The sequence below is a fragment of the Python bivittatus genome, unplaced genomic scaffold, assembly GCF_059951505.1.
Source record: "Python bivittatus isolate LINGU-HERP-01145 unplaced genomic scaffold, Pbiv_v1 ctg000080_np1212, whole genome shotgun sequence".
NCBI classification, from domain to species: domain Eukaryota; kingdom Metazoa; phylum Chordata; class Lepidosauria; order Squamata; family Pythonidae; genus Python; species Python bivittatus.
In genome coordinates, this window is record NW_028277035.1 from 52,955,523 (window position 1) to 52,968,269 (window position 12,747).

General features: G+C 36.9%; 1 protein-coding gene and 1 pseudogene across 4 annotated transcripts in view; one reads left to right on the plus strand and one right to left on the minus strand.

The window, feature by feature from the left end:
* The window catches only part of CENPP (centromere protein P), a 176,630-nt gene that overhangs the window by 160,316 nt on the left and 3,567 nt on the right, over nucleotides 1-12,747 (minus strand). For all 4 annotated transcript variants that reach the window (XM_025166916.2, XM_025166915.2, XM_088134101.1 and 1 more), the window contains exons 4-6: nucleotides 9,991-10,082; nucleotides 4,326-4,414; nucleotides 1,203-1,299 (exon numbers count right to left, since the gene is read on the minus strand). In XM_025166916.2, the coding sequence (XP_025022684.1) occupies nucleotides 1,203-1,299; nucleotides 4,326-4,414; nucleotides 9,991-10,082 (278 nt within the window). The remainder of the gene's footprint in view (nucleotides 1-1,202; nucleotides 1,300-4,325; nucleotides 4,415-9,990; nucleotides 10,083-12,747) is intronic.
* LOC112540682 (U4 spliceosomal RNA) lies at nucleotides 439-558 on the plus strand (annotated as a pseudogene).

Here is a 12,747-nt window from a genome sequence, read left to right on the forward strand (position 1 = left end):
ATCTGACAGAGACAGGGTAGCTACAAATGTCTACACCCCAATGATCTCATGTTTAGGCAGCAATCATGTGTTCTATATACAGATACCTCTCCACATGATCTGAAAATTGAACTCGGTTATTAATATATTAACACTTCTGCTGATGCAACTAAACTGGCTCCTAATTAGCTACTGAGTCTAGTTCCAGAGTGTGTTTTTGACATATAAGGCCCTAAACCACTTGGGACCAGAATGCCTGAGAGAGTGCCTATGCAGTTACAGAACTGATCTGTAATCATTAAATGATCTGCAATCATTAAATCTTTAAAATTATCAGAAGTCCTGCTGTGTGTGCCGAGATTGACAGAGTCATCTTGTGTTACTCAAGGGAGGGCCTTTCTCTGTGGTGGCAACTACACTCAGAATGTTCTTCCTCCTGAAATTCATAAGGCATCTACTATTTAAGTGCAGTGGCAGTATCATAGCCAATGAGGTTTATCTGAGGTGTGATTATTGCTAACTTCTCTATATGAGTGAATCAATGAATTATTGATTCAATTTTTACTTAGTGAGATACATGAATACAGGTCTGGTTGGCATCTGTCCTGCAATCCCTTTATAAGGCTATAAAGATTCAGCTTTTTCCATAAAATTTCTGGGATCTTGCTGCTATTAAAATATGTTGATGCCACTGTTGTATTTTGTGATTGCTATTTTATTGTTACATTATGTTATTTTATAGATTATTATTTTACACTTAGATTTTATTACTTGGTTATTTTAAATTGTTTTGTACAATGCCCAGAGTTGATCTAATGATGGTAGTCCAGCTATATAATAAATAAATATGATAACATAATTTCTAAAATTGTGGGATTGCCCAAAATATCATTTCATAGTCTTCAATGCTACATTGGCTGAGACAAACTTCCGGCCATTTGTTTTTAACACAGTTCTCAGGCTAATGACACAATATTCAATCTGATGCTTGGTATAGTTACTGGAAGAGAAAAAAATCACACTTCTACTCCAGGAAATCATAAACAGTATAATTTTGAAGTATTGCAATCTCTATAAACATATAACCTAATGATTATAAATATATTTCTGATGAATCCACAACTCATAATTTCAAAAAGGTACATTAAACCAATGCATCGCTATGCATTCATTTAACTGCATTGATTAATGCAACAACAAAACTAATGTTTCAAAAGCACTACCTTAAAATGAGCGAAAGTACGTTTCCGATGTTCACAACATTCAGAGATACAAGTGAGACTTCTGAAGAACAGCAAGAGATTCCCATCTTCTTCAACCCTAGAATGCATTAATACACACACACACACACATATACGTATGTATATTATTTTTTTGCATGAATAGCTTTTGTCCACATTATTTTTCTAAGATCTTGAATGCAGAAAAAAGTGGCACAAACTATTAGTCTGAAACATTTTTGCTTAATTAAATTGCTGAACAGTCTCATTAAGTTGTGAATATTCTATTTAGAATCATTTATTATTTTAATAAATCTTGATAATTGAGGCCTAGTTTGAATATATTAATATTTATTTATTTACTCAGTTTAGCTCTAATTTATTTACATGTACGTCCAACCTGAGCAGGCTAACCAACCAGTATTACAAGGTCTGAAATTAAGCTTTTTGAAAGATTCCATTCCTCAGTGCACTTGACATCAGATGCTACAGACCAGAAACTAGCAAACAAAAGGGCTCAAACAATTCCATTCTCACAGTGGCACTTTAGAAAATGTACCGTATTTTTCTGTCTATAAGACGATACTTTTTTTCTAAAATCATTACACTAAAAATTGAAAGTCGTCTTATGCAAGGAAGTCAGCCGAGGAGAGAACTGCGCGGTTGCGAAACTGCCCATACTTTGTCTCTGCAAACAGGCTTCCTCCAATCATGAGCCTTATGTAACTGACGTCAGCTGATGCTGGACAAACCAATTGGAACACATCCCGTTGGAGGTGGAGAGTGTGTAGGGAGTGCACAGATGCGACAGGGACCAGTAATGTCAGAGCATTCCGAGCCCATAAAGATGTCGGAAAATAAAAAAACAAATAAGCGAATGTCTTACTCTGCAAAATTCAAACTGAATGTAATCAGTTATGCAAAAGAGCATGGAAACAGAGCTGCAGAGAGACAGTTTGGACCTCCTCCCACTGAGTGTATCATGTAAATGTTACCTAATTACTAAATAAAAATGTGTTCTGCTTTATCTTTAAAATATTGATTTCTTAATTTTGGGTTGGAAAAGTGGGGGTTGTCTTATACATGGGGGCGTCTTATTAACGGAAAAATACAGTATTTGCTCCCATCATTTCATCCCAATATCTCTTTTCCCTTCCAGACTTGTCACTTACAAGCAGTCCACAGCAATAATAACAACAGCAACAACAACAATACTCTACACATATCTAATATGAGCAGTATATATTAGCTCTTAAAAAGCTAAATCCACAGTTAAAGAGACATTCAATTTTACCTCCCCAATTTTACCATCCACTCCCTTCCCCAAAAGGAACAGTATTTGTTAAGCAAATACTGATTTTGGCCTCTTCAAGAGACAATTGTTAAAACAAAGTATTACTTAGCATGATATTTTAATCAGGTCTGTGATTGGATTTACATACCATGCTAAGTATGGTTTACTAATAAACCACAATTATTGGTTTTATAAAATCAAACAAGCCACATTTTGCCTTAATGCATGCTGTATAATTGCCTAGACATGTTCTTTTCTGAAAGGCAATAAACAATACTGTTCTCTCCCTGATTTACTGAAACACTGAACGCCTGACCTTTAAAAAGACGCAGAAAAAGTTTGTATTGCGTTTTAGCAATATGTATATTTAAGCATTACCTACTCCAGGCCTAAGGTTAAAAAAGCAGGTAGCAATTAATGCGTATTATCTTTAAAAAGCAGTGAAAAAGAAGGTAGATGTGTTCAGTAACTCAAAACCAGTATAACTGAATTGCTAATACAGTGGTACCTCGGGTCATGAACTTAATTCGTTCTGCGACTGGTTGCGACCCGAATTGGTTGCGACCCGAATCAAATTTTCCCATAAGGTTCAATGTAAATATGGTTAATTCGTTCTGATCCCTCCGAATTTGTTTGCCAACCGATTTTGGTTGCGATCCGAATCAAATTTTCCCATAAGGTTCAATGTAATTACGGTTAATCCGTCCTGAACCATATGTATTTTTTTTTTAAAACCACAAAAATATGACACAAAGTACAGTACGAAGAGAGAGAACGCTAACCTTGCTCGACGCGACTTCTGGCGTGGAGGACAGGAAGGTGGGTGGGGAGGTGGTTATTGCTTGGAGGGAGAGTCCCCCTCCCTACAGAAAGCCACGACCACATGTCACGGCAGGGAAAATGGCCACGGATCCTGTTCGTCACCCGATCCGGCGTTCGCGAACGGAAGCAAAATTTTGCGAACGGTGCTGTTCGTGACCCGAATTGGTCGTGAACAGAAGCGTTCGTGACCCGAGGTACCACTGTATTAAAAGTGCTTTGGAGATGTGGCACCTTTTCCTTCCAAATTACTGCAAGAACAAGTGTTCCAGAGCATTGTAAGATCAGTGTGAAGCCACTGTACCAAAAATTTAACAAAAGAAAAACCAAATGCTTGAGTATTAAAGCAAAAATAGGGTAAGAAAGTGTGTTTGCAACACCTTAGGGAGAAGGCAGGAGAGAAGAAGGCATCACAGAGAAATATGATTTCAGTTACAAATATACAGTATAACCCTACCATGAAAGACCTTGTTAACACAGTCCTGCTAGGTAAGATTTGCTTAATCTTTAACTCCTGTTAAAAGCTGAAGGAAAGGAAGAAGAGGGGAATAATGAAGAATTTAAGGAACAAAAGAGATAAGTAGATGGCATGATAAATGCCTAAAGAAGACTGGTATGAGCCAACTGTGAATCTACTCTTCAGCTGGCTTCTCATCATGGACCACTATGAAGAAATCTTAGCTGACACTGAATGGATGAAAGTTCAGTGGTTGTCTCAAAAAAAGGAGGAGGAGGAGGAGGAGGAGGAGGAGGAGGATGATTGCAGGCAGTATATTCCTGAAAAGGTCAAGTAGGTGTTTCCGATTCTGTTGGTTTTTGGTTTTTTGCATTGTAATTTTTTTTTGTATGCTGCCCAGAGTCCTAGCTTTATAAATCTTTTAAATAAATAAATAACTGCCACAGCTTTTGGGTTCATGCAAGAAATTTGAATTTGTGTTGCTCCTAATAATATATTTCCCTTATGATTATTCCCCACCTACCCACCCCTGTAGCAACATGTTCAATAATCTTACCTTGAAACAAGCTTGCTTAAATCACAATACGTGTCACATGCTATTATAATGTTAAGGTCAGTTACTATAGCTGAAACATTTCTGTTCATCTGGAAAAAAAAGTTTAATTATTAGTAAAAAGTGAAGAGCAAATCAAATTTATATATAAATCTGTCAACTAGTCACAACTTACTTAATATTTAATAGCAAATATTAAGAGAAACTTCAAATGAATTTGAGATTTAAATGCTCCCCAAAACAACTGTCGATTGGTGAAGTACGATCAGGTTGATTATGACATAGCAGCAAAGAGCTTCTGGATGTATACTCAGGTTTGTGCATTCCTTTGATCTAAGATCTTTACAAAGCAAACTTTTAAAAATGTGTAGAAGGGATAAACTGATTCCCCAGTTCCCAGTAATAAATCCAAATGATTGTTTCATAGACAGCTTATATTCTATGTGGTACCCGATATCTCCAATTATAGACAGGTAGTGCATTTAAGGAGCGCCAGATACTAGAATGGACTAGATGGACATCTTCATATTTCATATGGACCCAATATTGGGGGGGGGGGGAGAGAAAAGAAACCACAAATTGCATATTAAATCTAGCTTTACATGCAGAACTAGTACGCATATGGATGTTAAGTCATTGTTTATTAAATCTTTATTTACTAAATGAATTCCAACTCAATAAGCCAAAAATACACATTTTTCAAGCACCTGAAGGCACATTAAAACTCACACTCCCAAAAGCAGGTGTTAAAGAATGCACAATTAGCTGACTTGCTGGTGTCCTTAAAGTATGTAATGTATAAAAGGGTTAGGGTCCATGAATACCAGTATTGGGATAATTAAAGGCATTAACTGTGCAAGATTGTTATGTAGTGCCATTAGATGCTGTTGTCAAGGCCAGAGATTCAGCCTGCAAATATTTCAGATCCTGTCTGTGAAAGCATTTGTGTGTCCTCGTTTAGCAACTGCAATTGGGACTGGTGCCTTAGTCATTAAATGAAGCGGTTGTTACATGAAAATCATGTGACCGTGACTGCACTTACGATTTTACTTCACTTTCCCTTGCTTTACAGCAGGGTTCCTCAACCTTGCTGTATGGCTGGCTGGGGAATTCTGGGAGTTGAAGTCCACCCATCTTAAAGTTGCTAAGGTTGAGGAACCCTGCTTTACAGCATCAGGATACAACCTGGGAAGGTTTCAGGAACTCAACTCAAGAGAAAGCTGGGTAAAAGAACAAATCTTATAGCTCTTTTTTCCCCACTTCCCTGTCCTTTGGAATGCTCACTTCGGCACTGAGATAATTAGCAAGAAGAGAATTAATGTTTGCATTTACATTCATTGGAGATGAAGGGATTACAAGAGAGTAAGCAGGCACACAATGAGGAATGCACATTGAAAGGAATGCACTAGTGCTATGATTGTAGGCATATGACCATGTTTTGCGGGGGGGGGGGTTGGTTGCCATAGTATTTTCTTCTTTTTTAAATTTTTTTTTATTATTAAGAGTTCATTGTGAATTTATAATGGAATATATTGGAATCCATATTTAGATATTTTGCATAGTCTCATGTTTAATTTTCCAGAGTTTATTTTTATGGAATATGTATTAAATTCAAACAGGGTCATATTTTATTATTTCATTAAAAATATGACAGAATATGGCATTTGCAAAGAATTGCATTTAATATTTAGATTTAAAAATATTTTAATCTATTTATGAATCCAGCAAGTTTAGTAGTCATTGCCATACTTGTATTGTCATGCTTCTAATTACCAGACAACATCAAGAGAAGGCAACTGACTCAGGATCATTGTTGCTAAAATCAATCTTATTAAGAAGGTATTGTGGACTCTGTCAGAAAACTCCTCTTGTCCACACGGTTTACTTGTTGTTTGGTAAAGGAAAAACTTAAGCCTAGTGAGTGTCATTTGCTCTCCATACACAGGATCACCTTTGCAGGACATGTCTTAGGTTCAAAATCCTTGTACTAAGCTATAAATAATCAAAATAAACTATCTTTTAGAACCACAATGACTGAATTTACAGCATACTAAACCAAAAGCAAAGATGATATTTTTATTCTCACAGTAAACTTCTGCTGTGTGAAAGTGTTCCTGTGTGCTCAGAGAAGCAAAACTTACCAATGGTACAATATTTTAGATAAACTATAGATATTTGAATATAATAGTTTATATCCAGATGTCATCTTATGACTGAAGGATCAAATAACCAAGAAAGGACAATTTAATTCGTTTTATATAGGTATCTTCAAAGCAGTTCAGAGCTTTTATAATATACTTCTATTCCATTCCAAAGATTTTAAAAATTAAAGCAGTGAAACCAAATGGATCCTTTAGAAAAAAAACGGCAACAAAACAAAAAGAAATACAAAACATTTCAAAATACCAAGACTTTTGATAGATGTTTATGTACTCTGGGTACATACTGGAGCTGTGCAGTGCTTCAGATTCAAAGGAAAATGGGTGTTGGAGTACAAGTGTGCAAACAATTTCTATTGGCAACTCCTTAAACCAAACACATTTTTTCTTGGGATCATGCTGCCACTATGGAAGGCAGCTGCGCAATCCTAAGACACACAGCTGCCTTAAGAAGTTGCCAACAGATATTATATGAGCCTCTTGGGTATTCTGAAGCATCTTTTCCCCTTCAGATGTGAAACACTGCATAGTCCTGATACACGTGCATATGCTATGGGGAGACAGAAAGTAATAAACCCCAATGCTACAGGAATGTGAATACTGCATGAAGGTGATCTTCAGCTCAATAGTTATATGTACACAGCTGGTTCTGAAGGATATGATCCCATAACAACATTCAGATAGACAAATCCCCTTGAAAAATTAGATTTGGGAATGTTTTTGGAAACAAGGGCTTATTATTTAAGATATTTTCAGAAGTGATAAATTAGATATCTTCAGAACCCAAACTAATGTATATATGCAATACACACACACACATACACAGCATTTTCCTTTAGTGCGCACTTGAAAAATGCTAGCAAGCAATATACTCAGTAAACAACTTCTACCAAGGGACTGATAGGGAGAATAATCAGCACTAAGGCATACATCCAAAAATGGAGCAAAAGAATCCATGCACTTCCATAATATAAATGCTTGCTCCTTCAGCCATTTCATACATTATAAAAGAGACAAAATGAATTCTTAATCATACCAACAACTTAACATAAATAGTGGAACTTGGCTTCCTCCAGGAGCAATACGCAGCTTCTGAACCTCATCTTTCTCACTATTAGCAAGAACCAACATTCCTTATCCAGGAATAAGGCCTATTCTGTTTAATGTAAATTATCAAAAAGCACCTAGTTGTCAAGGCACTTCCAAATATTATTTCTGAAGTCTGTTTCCCAAGTACAGAAGAAAAACTGGCTCTTCTCTTTCACCACTGTTTGAAATTGCATAAGCTGTTTTGTATTCTGAAACTTTTGAACACAAAATCTGAAAATACTTCAGCAAGTTCCTTTTAGACCACAAGATTTATAAATAATCAATTTGAGCACAATCATTGTCAGTAATAACACACATCATGTTTGTTAAGTTGTGGGGGTGGAGGTTACTTTAAGAGAAGCATGCCTGCTCTTGGTATCTTATTGTAAGTGATAAAATTCTATTTCCATACAAGTGTTGCATACCACAGATTACCATTACCATAATCATAATGGCCGAGATAGCTTATGATGTGAGAAATATTAATATTTCATAAACTTACTATAACCAAAAAAAAAGCTGTCTATGCCTTGTGAGACTTTTCAATAAAGGAATTATAAATGATTTGACACTTATGAAGAAAAATTGTAATGTAAGAGCCATTACCAATTTATAGAACCCATTTTTAGAAGATAATGTATATTTTTATGAAAATTAACAATTCTTCATCAAAAAGACAAATTCATAGGATGTATAATTTAATATTAATTTTATGCTGTCATAGATTAAAAATAATGCCACCTACTGGCAATTTAGATTTCTTTACAATGGTTTAGCCCTTGCTTGTTTATCAATTTAACTTGTTTCTGAGAAATCAAGCATAATGTTGCATTGCTAACTGAAGAAAGGATTATCAGAACTTATTTTTGTGTGTGTTTCCAAAACAAACAAACAGAAGAATACATTCAAGTTCTAAATTTTGGCAAAATTGTATCTATTTAATTTTATCAGAATGCATTCTTGTGCAGAACTTCAGGATCCTCTGCAGACATCCCTTTGTCTCCATTTCTTCTCCTTTAACTTTTTCCAGTAAAGATGACTGTTCTAAAAATTATAGTTAAAAAAACTAGGAAATTAATCGCCTTATTTTCCTCTTTCTTCTTCATCTCTTTATCCTACTATGTTGTGTCTTTAACTGTATAAAGATTTGTCTTATATTAATCCTATATGAGGGGGGACCCCCCCCCCAAAAAACAGAATTATCTTCTGGAGGGCGGGCCCCTTGTAGTACAGGCTTCCTCAGCTAGGTGAGTGTTCTAGGAACCCGTCTGCCTCAGTGTACCAACTGAGTTGTTGTGAAGGGCTGCGTTTGGCTTCAGTGAGTTTTTTTTAGAGACTCTTTCAACGCGTTTGCCTATTTCATGATGGGTGATTCGTGCCCTGCTTTCTCACGCCTGAACAAAGAGACAATCACTTGACTGCATGCCGTGCTTTGAAGGAGCAGTTGGAGGCTGAGCCTGATTTTTTTTCAAAAGTCATAACCAGAGATGAATCTTGGTGCTACAACCCGGAAACGAAACAGCAATCCAGCCAATGGAAAACTGCCACATCCCCACAACCCAAAAAAGCACAAGTGAAATCGAACGTGAAAACAATGATCACCTGTTTCTTTGATGTGAGAGGGATTGTGCCCTTGGAATTTGTTCCTCTGGGTGAAATGGTCAACAAAAGTTTTTATCTGGAAGTTTTGAGAAGGTTGCATCGCGATTTGCGGAAGAAACGTCCTGAGTTGTGGCAAACAGGTGACTGGTTCTTCCACCATGACAACGCACCTGCATACATCGCGCTGAGTGTTCAGCAGTTTTTGACCAAAAACGGCATGACCCTTATTCCCCACCCTCCCTATTCACCCGATCTTGCCCTGTGCGACTTTTTCTTGTTTCCCCGGATGAAAATAGTCCTCAAAGGGAAACATCTTGCCAATGTGGAGCAGGTGAAAGAAACAACAGCAGAAGCACTAAAAGGCATCAAAATCAATGAGTTCAAAACCTGTTTTGAGCAGTGGAAAAACATCTCGATAGGTGTATTGTGTCAAACAGAGAGTACTTTGAAGGTGACTAAAGTTTGAACATGTAAAAATAAATACATGATTTTTTATAAATAAATTCCGGGGTTTTTTGCCCCCCCGGTATATGTAGGATTAATTCTCAAATATAATTAAAATACAATGTTTGAAATAAAGTAACATGTTTCTGTTACACACAAAACTTATACTTATCAGTACAGAAAAGTTATATTTTAATACATATTCATCAGCATGAAATTATTAGGCTTTTCAGAAAAATAAATAAATGTACCAAAATTACACTGACAACCACCACGGATGCTTTCAAAAGAAATCTCACAAATTCAATTTGTTTATGCTAGTTTTTGAAGCTTAGTAAAATACTCTAGCTTATTTTAAAAACATATTCCATTACCTGACTTTCTTCCATGAGTTTAAATTCCAACTGAAATGAGATTGGCTGACAATTTCCTGACAGCCTATAACTTTGAATAGTTTTAGATCCATCTATAATAAAGAGATAATAAAATATATACATTACAGTCATTAGCTGTTTAATTCTTCTGTCATATGTAATCCCTATTAATACATAAAATTTAAAAGCTAACCATATTTAATATAAGATACATAGCCAGTTCATTAATGCAGCAGTCTGTCTTAAATACAAATAGGCAGTGTGATGCTTATGGGCACCAGTATGGCTGGACGGGCTTCCTCCAAGTTTGCTATATCTGACTTTTTTTTAAAAAAAAGATTCTTTTAATTAAAAAAATGGGAAATTAGCCAGCTGCAAACTATAGCCTCCAGCAACTTTATTTTATAAAGTGCCTCTGGCATTTTAGACAATGAAAATGACACATAGCTCGACTCCATTACTTTGTTTGGAAACATGCCTGCTTGCTGAAAAAAAGACAAAAAGACTGGTAGAGAATACCTTGGGTGGCTATAGGAAGAGAGCAGCCTCACAGATTTGCCTTCTGTAAATGTAACTGGCCACACCTACCGTTGGCTATTTTATGAATAGGTTAGTTCCCTTTGGCAACTGTGCTCTCAAAAGTCCAAATACAGATAGTCCCCTACTTGTGAACTTTCATGTTGCGAACTTTCACCAATACGAACAAGATGGACCCGGAAGTCAGAACTGGAAGTCAGACTGGAAGTTGGACCCTGCACGCTGCAAACTAACCCTTTCCCACCTTCTCCCGCCTTCCGTTTGCAACTGAGGTTTGCATTGGAGTCGGAGTTTCCAGAAAGGGTTAGTTTACGCTGTTTACGCTGTAACCTGTTCGTAAGTAGGGGACTAACTGTATGTCTGCCTGACAAAAAAGATACAAACATAGCTTGGCTTTAAATATTCTGTTTTCTGGGAAAGGTGATTAAGCTGGTGGTGGCCTCAAAACTCCATAGCCATTTCAGTAATACTGATTAACTGCACCCATTTCAATTGGACTTTTGGCTGAAGTATGGTACAGAACTTGCTTTCATCACCTTGGTGGATGAAACTGGTTAGGGGAATGCAACCCAGCCTGCCTCTTTGCAGTTTTTGATACCACTGACCATGTTATCATTCTGGATCATCTGTCAAGGCTGGGGTTTGGGGAGGTTTAATTGTTCTTCTCAGGCTTGGGTGGGGCTGGAAGACTACTGTTCAATCCATGGTATCTCAATATTTCACCTTGTTCCCTGTGCTGTTCAATATCTAATGAAACTGTTCAAGTATAATAATAATATAAAATTTATATGCTGCCCAACTCTCAGCTACTCTGAGCGGTTATGTCTTCCAGAGGTTTGGAATGGGATGACAACCAACTCTATTACTCCTTCTTATCCAACTCCAATAAAACAATTGGTAACCTGGAATATTGGTATGGATTAGTTTGTGGCTAGAAAATTCCAACCTAATTTAGTGGACTCTTCTGAATGGGAGAGCAAGAAAGTGCAAAGAACAGTTGAGAACAAATCTGCACTACTGCTCCTGCTCACTTAGAAACTGTTGTGTTTGGCACCCTTTAAGATAAGGATGAACACAGATAGCTATACCTTTCTGGTATTCCAGGAAATCATGTAAGTTTCCTTGGAACCATATTTATTATTTATGAATGAAATTTATGTACCACCTCAATCCAAATTAGTTGGCAATGACCAGAAACATAGTTCAGAATTTATATCTGAGGATGTCTCAAACTTTTTATGCTCTCCTGCATTGCTGCTCTCTCAGAAGAAGGGACTTGGATTTCTTTGATCTCTAGTCCTCATAGTGTCCACTGATGACAAGTGCTTGCTTACACTCTCTGCATTCCTGCTCTCCACCACGAAGACTCCATTGCGTAAAGCTGGAATCTTCCAAATGATAACTGAGGTGTGTCAAATATTATTAAAGTTCGATAATGGGCTGGATGATGGAAAACACATTGAAAATAAATTCAGAAAGGAAAGAGATACTGCTGGTAAACAGAAAACTGGACTTGGGGGCTGTGCTTCAGCCTGTTTTGGATAGGATGCATTCTCTCTGAAACAAAATGATCATGGTCTGGAGAGTTTCTTGAACCCTTTATGAATTCACAAGTGGCAGCTGCGGCAAAGATAATGTGTTCCCACAGCTATATTTAGTACACCAGTTGCAAGCTTTTGGATTTGGAAATAAACACCCGTACTTTGTTTATATTACTGCAATGCCTTCAGTAACCATGAACAAGAATCAGGATGTTACACTAGTGTACAACATAGCAATAATGCTGCTAACCAGTGCAAGGTACTGGTATCATATGACCTTGCTGCCAATTGCTTTCCAGGCAGAGGCAACAGTAAGCCAACCTTGGCTGATCTCTAAAAGGACTAAGCTAGATCAGACCTGCTTAGTACTTGGATAGGAAATCTCAGGATTATAGGCTGGACTGGGAAGTTGAAAACATTTTCCAGGAGGCAATGACAAAGCATTTCCATTCTGTCACCAAAAAATGTGCTGCTATAACCACCAGGAGTTAAGCTACACTTTAGACAATATTTACCTTTATGGACCATTAAAACAACTGGGGCCTAACTATCTAAGAGACTCCCTTACTGTCATGAACTTGTTAAAATCTGCACAAGAGCCTTATCTATCTAACTTTCTGTATAACAATCACAATTGGAATATGGAGGAGAATTTGGCTTCCCCATAAGAGATGTGATC